The 14,609-nt window shown below is 38.3% G+C and overlaps 1 protein-coding gene across 1 annotated transcript; it reads left to right on the top strand.

The window, feature by feature from the left end:
* The first annotated feature begins 2,046 nt into the window (after nucleotides 1–2,046).
* LOC114353431 (uncharacterized) lies at nucleotides 2,047–13,724 on the top strand. Its single transcript, XM_028305449.1, has 4 exons — nucleotides 2,047–2,177; nucleotides 2,862–3,063; nucleotides 4,639–4,768; nucleotides 13,460–13,724. Exons 1-4 carry the CDS (start codon nucleotides 2,063–2,065, stop codon nucleotides 13,547–13,549), a joined length of 537 nt encoding a protein of 178 aa, XP_028161250.1. The 5' UTR covers nucleotides 2,047–2,062; the 3' UTR covers nucleotides 13,550–13,724.
* The last annotated feature ends 885 nt before the right edge of the window (nucleotides 13,725–14,609 follow it).

Here is a 14,609-nt window from a genome sequence, read left to right as displayed (position 1 = left end):
CCTTTCTGCACGACGCCTCTTCCTTTCTGCACGACGCCTCATCTGTTCACCTGACTGCAAGACTCCACCACCCCCTGACCCGAAGCCAGAACAATTTGAACCACCACGTCACGTCACAAAGTATAAACTTTTAACTCTTTTGGTAGCCCACCTTAAGGCCGGTCGTATCAATCTCTCCCGCTTTCTCTCTCTTTTCTTGATATTCATATTCTATCATTGTTGAGAGAGAGGGAGAGATGTTACGAACGGCCTCTTTTGATAGCGTTTATGGTTTATATTTTTCTATATGTCACTTGTCATCAGTCTGTCTCTTCTATATCCCTTTAATCCTGTATCTTCCTTTTATCCTTTTATTATATCGCTTTCCCTTCCTTGAGCCTGGGTATCATTTATCCCTCTTCTATCCCGATTCTTAACACATCCAGTGTGTCAAATCGATTTTATTTGAGCTGGCCAAATGCTGTTTATAATAAACACTAGCAATGCCTGCGACTTCGTACGCGTGTAAATCATTTTTGCTTTGCACCTATTACTCGTAGCGTGATGGTATATTATAGTCTATAGCCTTCCTCGATAAATGAGCTATCTAACACTGAAAGAATTTTTCAAAACGGACCGGTAGTTTCTGAGATTAGCGCGTTTAAGTAAACAAACAAACAAACTCTTCAGCTTTATAATATTAGTATAAATATTCAATAAACGAAAGTACTCGGCTTCGGTACTTTGTTGAAGCAGCTATACTGAGCAAAAATGTGGTACAGTCAGCAGCGTCAAATAGTTCGTGTCACCCAACGTGGCCGAAAAGTTGACAACACAACCTTATTTCAATAGTAACAATGATGTGTTGAGAATCATTTGATGCTGACTGCACAAGCTGAATGTAATCTCTAATCTTCTTATCATGTCGACAACAAACCTCACAGTGTCAGCCCAAAACTTCGCTACAAGTGTTGCGTTGTTAGCAGCATTAATTAAATCCTCCTACGTCCAGTTGCTCAGGCACTCAGGGCACGACATCATGACGTGCTTCCTCGACTGGGGAACAAAACCGCTAATCTCTAAGTCTGCGGGCATGAAACTAGCGATGGCCGAGCAATGAGGAATAGTATTGCGATCGCCTCGCTCCGCCGTCACAATCGCTTGGCCCGTCAGTTTCATCACAGAATAATAATAAGTACTACGAACAGAAGTTTTACTTCGCGAAGGTATTTAAAAAAATGTATGCTCAATGTCATTAACAAATGGTGTAATTTAGCCTGTCTCAAGAGTCAAGCACCATTTTGTTGACAAACGTCAGTGATCGGCACTGCGCCGAAGCTATAGGGCTGACTTCGGTAAAATGATGTGACGTGAGGTGCCAAACTGCGGAAAATGGCGGAGGAAATACATGAATTATCATGAATAATATTAACTAGTTATTTACCCCTCAGTGTCTTGAGGCAACTTAAAAAAGTACATTCTGTGTTTTTATTATTATTTAGGCAGTTAAATATTGCACAGTATTTAGTACACCATTTTCTTTATTTTCTTCCATCATACACAAGAATACGCGTGCGTGAGTCAATGTTCGCTCGTATGTGAGGCCTTGTCAAATAGTATCGTGCGTGTTTTGTTTTCGATGTAAGCTCGCGGAGATGAACAGGCCTGGTAGTACTTATTATTATTCTGTGGTTCCACTAAACAAACAAACTCTTGAGCTTTATAATATTAGTATAGATTATTGTATTGCTATACTACTCTGCCGTCACCAAACGGCTTACGTACACCACACTGCAATTTGTGTGGTGACGGCAGAGTAGAATACATTTGTCACCAACCCCTACTCTTCCCACGGGTGTCGTAAGAGGCGACTTAGGACAGGCAGCAGCGCTCTCTGTAAAACATCAATCTTTTAAACTGCGCTCTCCAACCCGCCTGCCCCTGCCAAGCTTGAAGCGGATTATGGCAAAACCCTCCACTATAGTGGAGGAGGCTCATAGTCCAGCAGTAGACTTGTAACGGGCTGTTGATGATGGTGATGATTGTATTGGTGTTGTGTTCAGGTTTCCTGGAGAAGAACACGATGTCAGGGCTGGAGGATTACGCGCGCGTTCTGGAGGCTCGCTTGGCAGCAGAGGCCGACGCCGCCGCGCCCGCCGCGCGCAAGCACCGCCGGCATCGGCGACCCGTCGGCATCGGTATGTCTCGCTATTGACACTTTGATAAACAACCCCAGATCCCAACCGTGGAGAGTGGCCAAATCATTGAGAATGGACATCATCCACGTATCATATATTTTTGGTCCAAAAATCAATCCGAACAAAAATCGTAATTTACAGGTAATTTAAAATTAATTAAGTTTTTAAGACCAGTCTTTTTTAAACAGTTGTGGTTTTGAATTATTGGGGTATGGTGTCAAACTGTCTATTGATATCTTCATTTTAATTTTTATACAAATCGGATTTTATACAATTTATTTTGTATGAAAATTTAAAAAAAAAGATATCAAAGGACATCATCCATTTTGGTCCAAAATCAAAAGTGCTGGCCAAAAAATAAAAGTGCTGCATTCTGACAGAATACGTCCGCCTTAGCATTTGTTACTAAAAATGAAGATATCAATAGACAGTTTGACACCAACTTAATAGTTTCATAACTATAGAAGTTAGCTCAAGCGTAACTACCTATTTTTTGAAGAAGTGACTCTGGATCCTTCTAGACACATTTTTGTGGTAAAACCCTTTCGTTTAATGAAATGAAGTTTAGAACTAGGCTTTTAAATGGTGCCAATATTGGTGGGAAGTGGAAATGCGTGCGTTTGTAAGTGCTTGTCGCGGGAGGGTCGATTTTTGTGATGACCAGTGTATGTGTATGTTATGCAGCGTCTCCACCCGAAGCGGCGGCGGTGGCGGCGGTGCTGGGCCCAGCGTGTGCGCCCGTACCGCGTGGGACGCGGACGGCGCGCGGAGGGACGGAGCGCTGGCTGCTGGGCTCGCTGCTGCTGCTGCTGCTCATCAACGCGCTGCTGTACTGGAAGCTGTACCAATACCAGCGCCATCTCGACGTCGAACAGCTGCATTCCAGGTCCGTGCTGTTTCAAATCGTTGTTGTTTCAAATCATTGTTGTTTCAGCCAAAAACGTTCACTGCTGCCGGACTAATTCCACTTCTATTTTCATAAATCAGTGGTGTCACTACAACTAGTATAGCCAGGATATAGAGCTCCAATAAGGTCCTTTCCACACTGGCAAATTCAAAATCAAAANATTTGTTTGGACTAATAAATAGTTCTTACAAATCGTCATTTTGCTCTTAAGGAGCCTCTACATGTCTCATAATCTTTTTACCCTACCAGCGCTTCGAGACCAACATTTGGCAAGTGCTGAGAAGAAGCGCCGCAACAAACTCAGTCACCACTGTCTGCCGGTTAATATAAATAAATAGAAATAGCAGTAGTAGGTACATTCGATTCAGGAGCAGTTCACTGAATTTACCATGCATTCTTGTATAGTGTATCTTATAATGGGTATACAAAATTGCGTGGTATATTAAACACGGTAGTGACGTGCTAATATCTAGACTTACAAATTACATACCTAAATACTAGTAGAAATGACTCGCATACATAAATTGGAATAACTTGGATTGACCAGTCCCCGAAAGCAGCGCCTGTTCACAGACATTACGAGTGAACCAGCCATCGCTTCACTCGACCATATTAGAGGGAATGTAACGATTCGTGCTGCTGTTTGGAATGAGGGCTATCGTTTTAGCGCTCACCGGTTAGCGCCACTGTAGAGTAAGGTCCTGTCACTTGCTAGTGGCGAAGACAGTGGCACCAACTGGTGAGCGCTAAAGTGGTAGGAGGACTATCGCATTTGCACTCATCAAGATGGCGCCACTGTAGAGTAAAGTCCTGTCAATCGCCAGGGGTGCCAACTGTTAAGTACAAAAACGATAGCCCTCATTGTTGTTTCAGTCCGAGGATGTTATCTGTTAGACAAAGGCCTGCTAAGAATTTCCACAGGTCTCCTATCGCAACCTTTACCAGATCGTCTGTCTATCAAATGGGAGGCTAACCTACACTGTATCTTCCAGTTCATAATCCAAACCAGATAATATTTTTACGTCAAAAGGCCACCAGTTTTATGATCTATGGGCCACGCCCATGTAAAATGAGATGTTCAGAATACGTCTTAGTATATTTTATTTTTGATTTGTAATTCGAATGATAGCTCTATGTTCCATAAAACGAATTTCTGAGGCAGAAACATTCTTAAAACTAGAACACGCATCGGAAGTCGTAATGAAGTCGGGCTTTCTACTCAGTGGATGATTTGGTAGTAATCCCAGCAATAGCCGTTTTCTATTTGAGGGAAAGAAAATGCTGTACTATAAAGGAATGTCCAAGATATAATTTTTGCACCATCGTGAATTTGAACAATCCTCGTATTAATAGTAGGAACATAGACTAAGGCTGTATTGCACAATCTTATTTTAACATGGATGCAGGCCGTCACCAACCGGCTTTGGTTCAGCAATGGAAGTCCTATGGCTGAAATGATGATAATGACTAACGTTATAGCGTTTAAAGTAAGTTGATGCAACTCAGGCCTCAGCCCTAGTGTATCCGTAAGCTTAATAATGTTTATGGTCACAGGATGAGCGGTCTGGACGGGCCGCTGGCGGCGGAGTGGGCGCGGCTGCTGCGGCAGCACTCGCACGAGCAGCGCGGCCAGCTGCGTGCCTGGCGCTCCGCCCTCGACGCCACGCGGGCGCTCCTCGTGCAGGTACACACGGACGCAAGGGATGACTTGTGACAGAGGAGAGTTGTTGGACCTTATTAGCAGAGTAAATACAAATGAGTAGGTCGGGCAACCCTCTAGTTGGGTTCGCCACTGATCGGGCGCCTTATGCGCTCGATACGGCCCGATCGCGAACGTCGGTCTGCGACCGACGCGAACGAGCCTCGGCCTCGTCGCACAGTAGTTTGATTTTAAAAATAGGTGGACATACGATCGAAAGTCATAATTTCACCGAAACAAAAATTGTTTTGGATAGCATTTTGAATGCTGATCAACATTTGTCATTATACATTTTTCGATAAAACGAGCCTTTCATGCTTAAAAAAAATATGACAAGAAAATTTGTATGGAGAAAAATCATTTTTATTTTTTTTCTGGCTACTGTTGCAAACTGTAGCGGTCAAACCTTATGTAGTCGTAAGTACCTATGGTGCCGAATATTACTACATAAATACTTTTTGCGGGCACGCGCGGCGAAGCGAGTAATTGACATGCAAAATTTTAAATATTTTTATTTATGGATTATTGATTTTAATGCACTTAAAGTAATTATTAATAGAAAAATATACTTAGTCTAACTTACTACAGCCCCCTATTACCTCATTTCACGCCAAAACCTTTCAAACTAGAACCTACGTTTGTAGGGACTAGGTAGCCTAAGTCGAATATTGACAATAAAATATTCACTACTGGTCTACTGGTTATAGTGTAAGGTAGATTAGGTAGATATCTACCCTTTACCTAGCTATATACCTACTTCTTGGCACTTATAATACCGACAGACATGATTAAATAAGTCTTCAAGCAAGAACCCTTGACTTCAATGGTTATGAAAGATTTTTTTACTTTCTAGAGTAGTCCTGAATAGATCCCTTAAATCATTTTGACTGACATAATCGATTACAGTAGGTAGTGGGTTCAGTAAGAGTTTCAACCCATATAGTAAACAATACATTTTTTATTTCACCTGTGTTGGTTTTGTTTTGAAAAGTTCAGTGGCCTAATTCACGTATCTTGACAGTCAAGATCTCTCTGATGTTCAGAAGTCGTCCCATTGAAAAACAGTTGATGACAGGATGGACCAAATCAAGTTCCAACCACCCCGGTATTTCACTAAACGTGAGGGGATGACACAGATCTAAAAGGTTCCACCTCGGTATTGCATACTGAAAATAAAACCTGTTAATAAAATAAAAAATAATAATAATATGTAATCGTAGTCATTTGGCGTATTTTTGTGATGATATTATTAATATTTAGATGCAATGAAAAGTTTAAATTGTATGTTCCATCTGTGTGGATCTCATCATCTTTTGTTTCATGTGACTAAAATAAAGCCAAAAAATCAATCAAAATCATAAATATTTTATTCAAATTTGACCAGTGTTTTGGCACTTATGAATGTCAAAGATAACTTAAAAAAAACCGACCAAGTGCGTGTCGGGCGGGGGCCACGTGTAATGTAGGGTTCCGTAGTTGTTGTCCGTCGTTAACACAATATATTTTAGAAGCAAGCAATTACTTCATCTAAAGTAACTTTTTGTATTTTCTTCTAGGAATTTTTATTAGTTAAGTATAATACATGAGTCAAATGACTATTACTCCTAAACTAACTGATGTATCTTAACCGTTATAGTTTTCCTTGAAAGTTCATAAAATAAATTATTATTATGAATTTTCCCAGATTTTTCAAGCTAACGGTTTAGTTTTTAGAGGGGACTCGAAAAAAAATTGGCACTTTAAACTTTAATAATTCGCAAACAGACAGAGGCGGCGTAAGGCGTGGGCGACGTGGGCCACCGCCTACGGCCTCGCGGTACAAGGGGCCTCGCGCACAGTGGATCGAAATGGCAATAAAGTGGACATAGGGATTTTTTCCGGAAAATCGAATTTTAAAAATTGCCAATCGATAGGCCTTTGCTCACTCATCACGACATGTCATATCACATTTTTCTCTAAACCTGATACTTTAGCTTAAAAAAAAATAATTTGTGTTTTTTTTGTATGGAACGAGACATAAAGTACTAATTTTCTCCAAAGACCTGCTAGATCGTGACTTGAAACAACCTAGGTCGGTATAACTGCATTATTTACTAAATTCTAAGTTATTTCCAGCTGCTCCAAACCGCAACTTGGCCTGTTAAACGATTCCGAAAAAAATTTAAAATTGACTCTTCTTGTAATTCTATTTTAGTACTTTTTAGTCTATTACGGTACTAGAAAGTGATTTTATCGTTAGGTGACATTGTTATCTATTCTCAGAATCTGTTAAACCCTTTCTTTCGTATCAGCACATGACTTCAAAACAACAATGAAGTTACACATACCTCGTAATTAACGTGTTTTGAGAATAAGCGGATAATGTTCAGGGGTGTCGGTAAAAAACAGATAAGTAACCGAACCGAACCGAACCGAACTAAATTTAAGACAAATAAACAATTATTTGTCTTAAATTTAGTTCGGGCTGTGTAACGTCACCAATAAAATTCAACTTTAAATGCGGTTTTTAACATGTAATTACAATGGAAGCTATTGTGAATAATATAGATTTGTTCGTAGTCTTAAGAAATACGTTAAAACCTTTGATGAGGAACTTTATAATCACCTTTTACAGAAAATGGTACATTTAACAGAAGAAAGCAGTGTTAAGTTAAAAAAGATTTTCCGGATTTTTTGTACTAATCTTAATGGAAGATGGACAAACAGTCATCTATCTCTTCCCCAAATTTTAAGAAGAAACAGTCATTGGCTTGAGTCTCCAATTAACTGGGTCTGGCAACTACACTCAACATCAAATAAATCGCACCTTCCACGACGCGAACTTTAGAGATTTTCTTCTGACACAATCATGGTGCCCCAACAATATTGGTGTTAGTCAAATATAAATGCAATTAAAGAAAACGTCGTGCCACTTCTACACTACATGCTTCGACTACTTCCTTTATCCCGAGGAAACCGTTACATAAATTAACTCCGAAACAGAAATAAATCTGTGTGGCGCGTATAAGTGAGTCTTATTCTCCTGAAGAAATAAACGCAGCTACTATACATACATTAAAAAGATCTGAGGGCCTAGTGTGAGTTTACATTGAGCGCGTCAAAAAATAACATTAAATGTATGACGGATTGTACAGCGCCCCTAGCGGGAAACATTCAAAAACAAACATTTTCATACATTGTGAGCGCGTCAGACCCAGTTAATTGGAGATTCAAGCCTTCCGGCAAAACTTTTTTAACTTAACACTGTTTTCTTCTGTTAAATGTACCATTTTCTGCAAAAGGTGATTATAAAGTTCCTCACTGTCTATCAAAGGTTTTAACGTATTTCTTAAGACTACGAACAAATCTATATTATTCACAATAGCTTCCATTGTAATTACATGTTAAAAACCGCATTTAAAGTTGAATTTTATTGGTGACGTTACACAGCCCTAACTAAATTTAAGACCAATAAACAATCCTTATCTGATTTTTACCCACACCCCTGACCATTATCTGCTTATTCGCAAAACACGTTAATTACGAGGTATGTGTAACTTCATTGTTGTTTTGAAGTCATGTGCTGATAGGAAAGAAAGGGTTTAACAGATTCTGAGAATAGATAACAATGTCACCTAACGATAAAATCACTTTCTAGTACCGTAATAGACTAAAAAGTACTAAAATAGAATTACAAGAAGAGTCAATTTTAAATTTTTTTCGGAATCGTTTAACAGGCCAAGTTGCGGTTTGGAGCAGCTGGAAATAACTTAGAATATTAGTAAATAATGCAGTTATACCGACCTAGGTTGTTTCAAGTCACGATCTAGCAGGTCTTTGGAGAAAATTAGTACTTTATGTCTCGTTCCATACAAAAAAAAAACACAAATTATTTTTTTTTAAGCTAAAGTATCAGGTTTAGAGAAAAATGTGATATGACATGTCGTGATAAGTGAGTAAAGGCCTATCGATTGGCAATTTTTAAAATTCCGGAAAAAATTCCTATGTTCACTTTATTGCCATTTCGATCCACTGTGTCGCGCCTCAAAAAAATTTTTTTTAAATATTAATCTAATTTGTATTTTTATGAATAAAAACTTGTCAGTGTTCATTGTTTTTTTATTATTACTTTTTTTATAATTCAGTTCGCCACAGAACAAGGCCTCGCGAAATCTGTCTTGCCCACATCAAATTTAGGTCTTGCCCCGCCACTGCAAACAGATCTCTAAATGGAAAAATAGCCTTAGAAACCCCTAAGCAATTTTAAAGACTTGTCCAACGATATCCCACACGATGAGGTAGAAGATAAAAAAAATCACCCCCACTTTACATGTAAAGCAACTAGCTACCGTAATATTTTTTTTTTTTCAAAATTTTATCTTACTGTTTTATCGGCGTGATTAATAAACATACCTCCACAAAATTACAGCTCTCTAGTGCCAATAGTTTCCAAGCAAAACCTCGGACAGACCGACATAGCAAAACTATAAGGGTTCCTTGTCAGGACTACGGAACCCTAAAAAAGGTAGCCCTTTAGGGCACTTTATACATATGTCTCCTCATCTTTTGAGCCATACCAGTTACACAATTTGAACCATAAATGTTTTGTGTCTACTGATAATTTGGTGAATTAGTTGACTTTTAAGATAAAATATCTATTAAAATTTGATAATGATTGTACTTACAAATGACATTGGGAACTTTTTGCACCACTTTTCGAAAAGTAGCGGACACAAACGAAACCTATCACAGATGATACATACTAATATCCAATGAATTTCCGTGTATTTTTTTTTCTCTTTTATGGGATTATTGAGAAAATGAAGTTTTAATATTTTATTTTATTTTACATTTAGGTAACATTTTTGACGACTTCGGTGGCGGAGAGGCGCACACACCGGTTCAAGGTGTGCCGGGCCAATCCTGAGGTCCCGGGTTCGATGCCCGGCCGGGACAATATAGAAAACAATCTTTTCACATTGTCTCTGGTTTGGGTGTGTTGTGGTTCGTCGTTCCCGATTTCCATAACACAATGCCTTAGCTACTTATTTTGGGTTGGAGTAATATATGAGATGTTGTCTAATATTAATTAAAGTATTTTTAATATTTTATTTATTTATATTATTTTATTTATATTTTTTTATTTATTTATATTATTTTATTTACTTTTATTGGTTACTCTGCAATGCCAAACAACATAACATTAAAAATATCAAATCATTTTAGACAAATATATTTTCAACTTAGACTCGTCATATCTCAGAATTCCCATATATCACAACATAGCGCTTTAAGTGAATATACCTACAAGTATAAAGCTTTGAAATAAAATACGTTTCATCTTTGTCCGCCGTGGGGCATTTTCTCATATTAAAGTTCCCAATGTCCTTTAGGCAAATTCAATGTAGGTATAGAATCTTTGTGCAGTTTTCTCTGTTTCGTAGAATTGGCATTGTAGCATTCTTCCGCAAAATGAATGCTACAAATGCAGTGGTTTTTAGTTGAAATCCACGTATTTTGTCTTCTGACTGCCTCTATCCACTTTCTCCTTCTATTTGGATCCACTGGAAATCTAAAATTAATTTGAATAATTTCAGTTTGTTTGGTATATCGATAAACTTATCGACATTTTTCAAGCCCTTTACGTCATACAAAATGAGATGTGAATGAATGAATGAAACCTATAATCCAACCAAATTAAATATGCTACATGTTTTAAGCATTTACATGTACAATGAGTACTTTTTAAAATGACGTAATCATATTTTGTTTACATATCAAATTTTATTTATTTTACGAAAAAATAGCTACTATAATAGATTTAAAATGTACTTACGCGTGATAAGAAACATTTCTTGTGTGACTGGAAAAATTTTTGCAATAAAGTACAGCGCATTTACCCATTTTTCGTGATATTTTTACTCTTCGAGAGCTCGCGTCATACTGACAAAGTGACAACCTGACAACATTTACCATGGCTAATTTAGCCTTGGTAAGTGCTAGCGGGGTAAAGACGAAAACGTCACTCGTTACGCGTCCAGTGGTTTATTCGTCCAAGGGTGGTGCAAGAAAAGGATTTTTTCCTGGCGGCTTGGTGACTGGAATTGAACCGCCACCGGTGCAGACGGAGAGGATGGTGAGTTGTCTGCACGTGAAAAAGAGGTTGTCCGGCTTGCAGAAATTTATATAAGTTACCGTTCCTTGTGTGAAATTAAAAAATGTAAATAAAACAGCTCCCTCTCAATTGACACAATTTATTTTTATCTCGTTAGCTCATGTACAGGTAACAATTACGATATTATAACTACTGTAATAGATAGTGCCAATCTCAAGGGATTCAGGGTCGCTAATTAGGTTCGGTTTGGTGAATATTACTGCCACTACAAATTTCTTAAAACTCAGCCTAAATATTAAAAGACTCTACTAGTTAAGATAACTGCGCGATGTCAGGTCGGAAAGACTCCTACTTGAAGGATGGAAAAGTGGGTACCTTGGAAGCCATGCGGTTACAAGCCGTTACCCTGAACGTTCCTCTCTTCTTCCGGGGTCCAACGGGTCTCGCACACTTTTAGGCTACAAGCAGCGTCCTCCACGGCCTCAAGCGCACAGTGCCAGATGAAACTCTTGCATCTCCTCGGCAGGAAAGCGTTCACACTCTTGCAGAGACAGAGGTTTGATGACAAGGAGGAAATGCGAAGAGATCAGCAGTTCAGAAAGGAGTAATAATTATAGAAATCAATATGAAATATTGAAATATCTAAAATATGAAATGTAAAATCGTAAAATATGAAATATCAAAACGTAAAATATGAAATCCCGCATCTGAAACGAAAAATACCAGTGTCAGCATCACATGTGGAACGTGGCATTAGGTTATGAAAAAAACCGCAATGGGAAAGAAATACTTACGAAGACTGTTCGCTAATTTAAGCTTCACTCGCAGTCTTCAGCAACCCAATACCCTCATCCGAATAGGATTTAGGGAATCTCTGAAAGAAACGATCACATGAAATAACCACGTACTGGAATACGAAAAATATCAATCACGAAAAATAAATAAATTCTCCGACGGGAACTTACCTCATGTGTGTTATTTTTATTTATTCATCAAGAAATTATCGTGGATGCATTTTGCACCACCCGATTTGAAATAAAAGGAATTACATTCCCGAAAATAATCAAATTGCGGTTGCGCACGATCGACAAATTCCTAAGTCATTTGACAGCTCCACTGACAGCCGCTCTGTCATAGACATCGCGATACGTTTCGTTTCGCCGTTTGAAAAAGTAAATACTGTACTAATAAAACCATGATGAAAACAATTTCCAGAACACTGAAAACATTCTATTTGAAAAATAGAATAATCAATATAAAAACACTAGGAAATGTTTCATCAAAGTATATTTCAATTAACTGATCAAAAAGCGCCATCTATTGCAAATTAATTCTAAATCACGCCAATAGATGTCGCTAGTGGTATCCAAAATCAGAATATTGAGAAGAAATATTAATTTGTGAAAAAACAGCAAACGGCAACGTTACAGTGGGGATGAAGAAACTTGCCGAGTTCTTATCAAGTATGTGTTTGATGCGGCTTGGCCAATTTCCCACAAAATGTACCCGCACCAAGAGACTTGAGCTAAAACTAAACGTGTACTGTTATGAGTTCGCTGATAGTTAATACAGGTCTCCCCTACTAACACATACTGATCACTTCGCAGAGTAAATTTAAGTTGAAGAAAAGAGCATCTACTTGCCCTTTTATCAACATTTGGACGTTATTTAAGTATACAGGGTGGAAACGATAAGTGATCTCACTCGATTATTTCTAAACTATACAAGATATCCAAAAACCGGTTACTGATCCTGAAAGTGCTTTACGAGCTCTATCTAACGGTATCAATAATAGGTTACCAAATAAACTGGATCTATCCGAAAATTCAATGTTTCCGGCTTCCATACATTTAGTAAAACCACATAATATTAAAAACTATACAAGATATCCAAAAACCGGTTACTGATCCTGAAAGTGCTTCACGAGCTCTATCCAACGGTAGCAATAATAGGTATCAAAATAAACTGGATCTATCCGAAAATTCAATGTTTCCAGCTTCCATACATTTAGTACTGCCACAGTCATGGCACTCATGTCTTGATAGTATTATAGCAAGTAAAGCCTAAAGCAATGTTTTTTTATGAATAATTTTAAATAAGAATGCAATTTGGAGTTCAATTTAAGTGTTTATTATTGAATAAAAAAAATTAACACTTCTAATATTGTGTGGCTGGCATACATTTAGTATGGAACCTGAAAACATTGAATTTTTGGATAGATCCAGTTAATTTTGTAACCTATTACTGATACCGTTTGAAAGAGCTTGTGAAGTACTTTCAGGATCAATAACCAGTTTTTCGTTATCTTGTATAGTTTAGAAATAATCGAGTGAGATCACTTATCGTTTCCACCCTGTATACAGTCAGCGTCAAATACTGACACCTAAGGTAGCCGAAAAGCTCGCAACACGTTTTTGTTACTTTGAATAAGTTTGTGTTGTTAACTTTCTGGCCACTTTAATGTAACGAACTATTTGACGTTGACTGTACAGTTTATGGCCACTATGGTTGAAATGAGTACCACAATAAGTTTGCAAGTCTGTGTTGTAGTCCTGTTATCAGTTCACGGCCGCACGTTTCAGACGGAGCAGGCGCTGATCAAGCTGCTGGAGACCATCAAACCGTCGCTGGAGGCGCCGCCCGACCCGCCCGCGCCACGCGACGACCTATAAGTACCCTTATAATGGTATGAATTTACTCAAGGTAAACCTCTATTCTGTCTTCTTTTGGTGGTCGAAAGTAGACCATTTTATTTTGTAAAGCCCGGTCTGTGAGCACGTAGAATTTTGTCCAATGACCCCAAGCTACCCATCCTTATCGCTCGCGCGTAATTATATTGCTGTTGCGACTGTGCGACGCCCGCAGTGACTGTACGAGCGCGACAGCAACATAATTACGCGCGAGCGATAAGGATGGGTAGCTTGGGGTCATTGGACAAAATTCTACGTGCTCGCAGACCTGAATATAGACAAGTCAATTTAGACAAGATTGTAGTATAATTGTTGAATACAACAAAACGTCAAGCTTAATATTTGCAACTTGATTCTTTTCCTAAAAAAGAAGTCAAATAAGATTGTTTACTTTGAGTAAATTCTATAGAAATGACTACACTTTGCATGAGCGAAACCAACATATTGACACGACTTTATCCATTGTAAAGTTTTCAGCATCATTTAGTAGTTTTGATTAATATCAGTCGTGCTACTTAATTCTGATCGTGTATACGAATTCGCTCGTGTGAAGGAGCCTTTAGTGAACGCAGCGTTGCGCACTCGGATGTCTAGCTTCTATCGCTTCGAATCATTTTGTTTTTGCACCAAAAGATCAATGACAAAGGCTATAAAATGACGCGTTTCGTAGAGAATAAAGCCAGTAGATACAATAAACAGTATTTAGTAAATAAAACATCGTTTAGTTAGATAGATATCTGAATTAAAGAATGCTGCTTCTAAGCAACTGAAATCATGATTCGAACGGAAAATAGCCTCATTTGTTAGCCCTATCCTTTTCTTTCTACCTATCAGTTCTTTTACCTATGGCGTTTTACTTACGTTCTGTCTAAAGTATTAAGTTTCTTTCTTTTTGGTGGAAGTACAAAACAAAAAATCCTGCCATTGCAAAGTTCCTAATTTCAATTCCTAAATCCACGGGGGCTAGCCTAAATAGAGATTTCAGAATTTTATTTATTCATAAAAAACATATGCAGTCCTTGAAATATTCTCAGTCGTTATT

This window comes from Ostrinia furnacalis, unplaced genomic scaffold, assembly GCF_004193835.3.
Source record: "Ostrinia furnacalis isolate ACB-3 unplaced genomic scaffold, ASM419383v2 OfSCF0176, whole genome shotgun sequence".
Lineage (NCBI taxonomy): Eukaryota > Metazoa > Arthropoda > Insecta > Lepidoptera > Crambidae > Ostrinia > Ostrinia furnacalis.
This window is presented reverse-complemented; position numbering and strand designations above follow the sequence as displayed.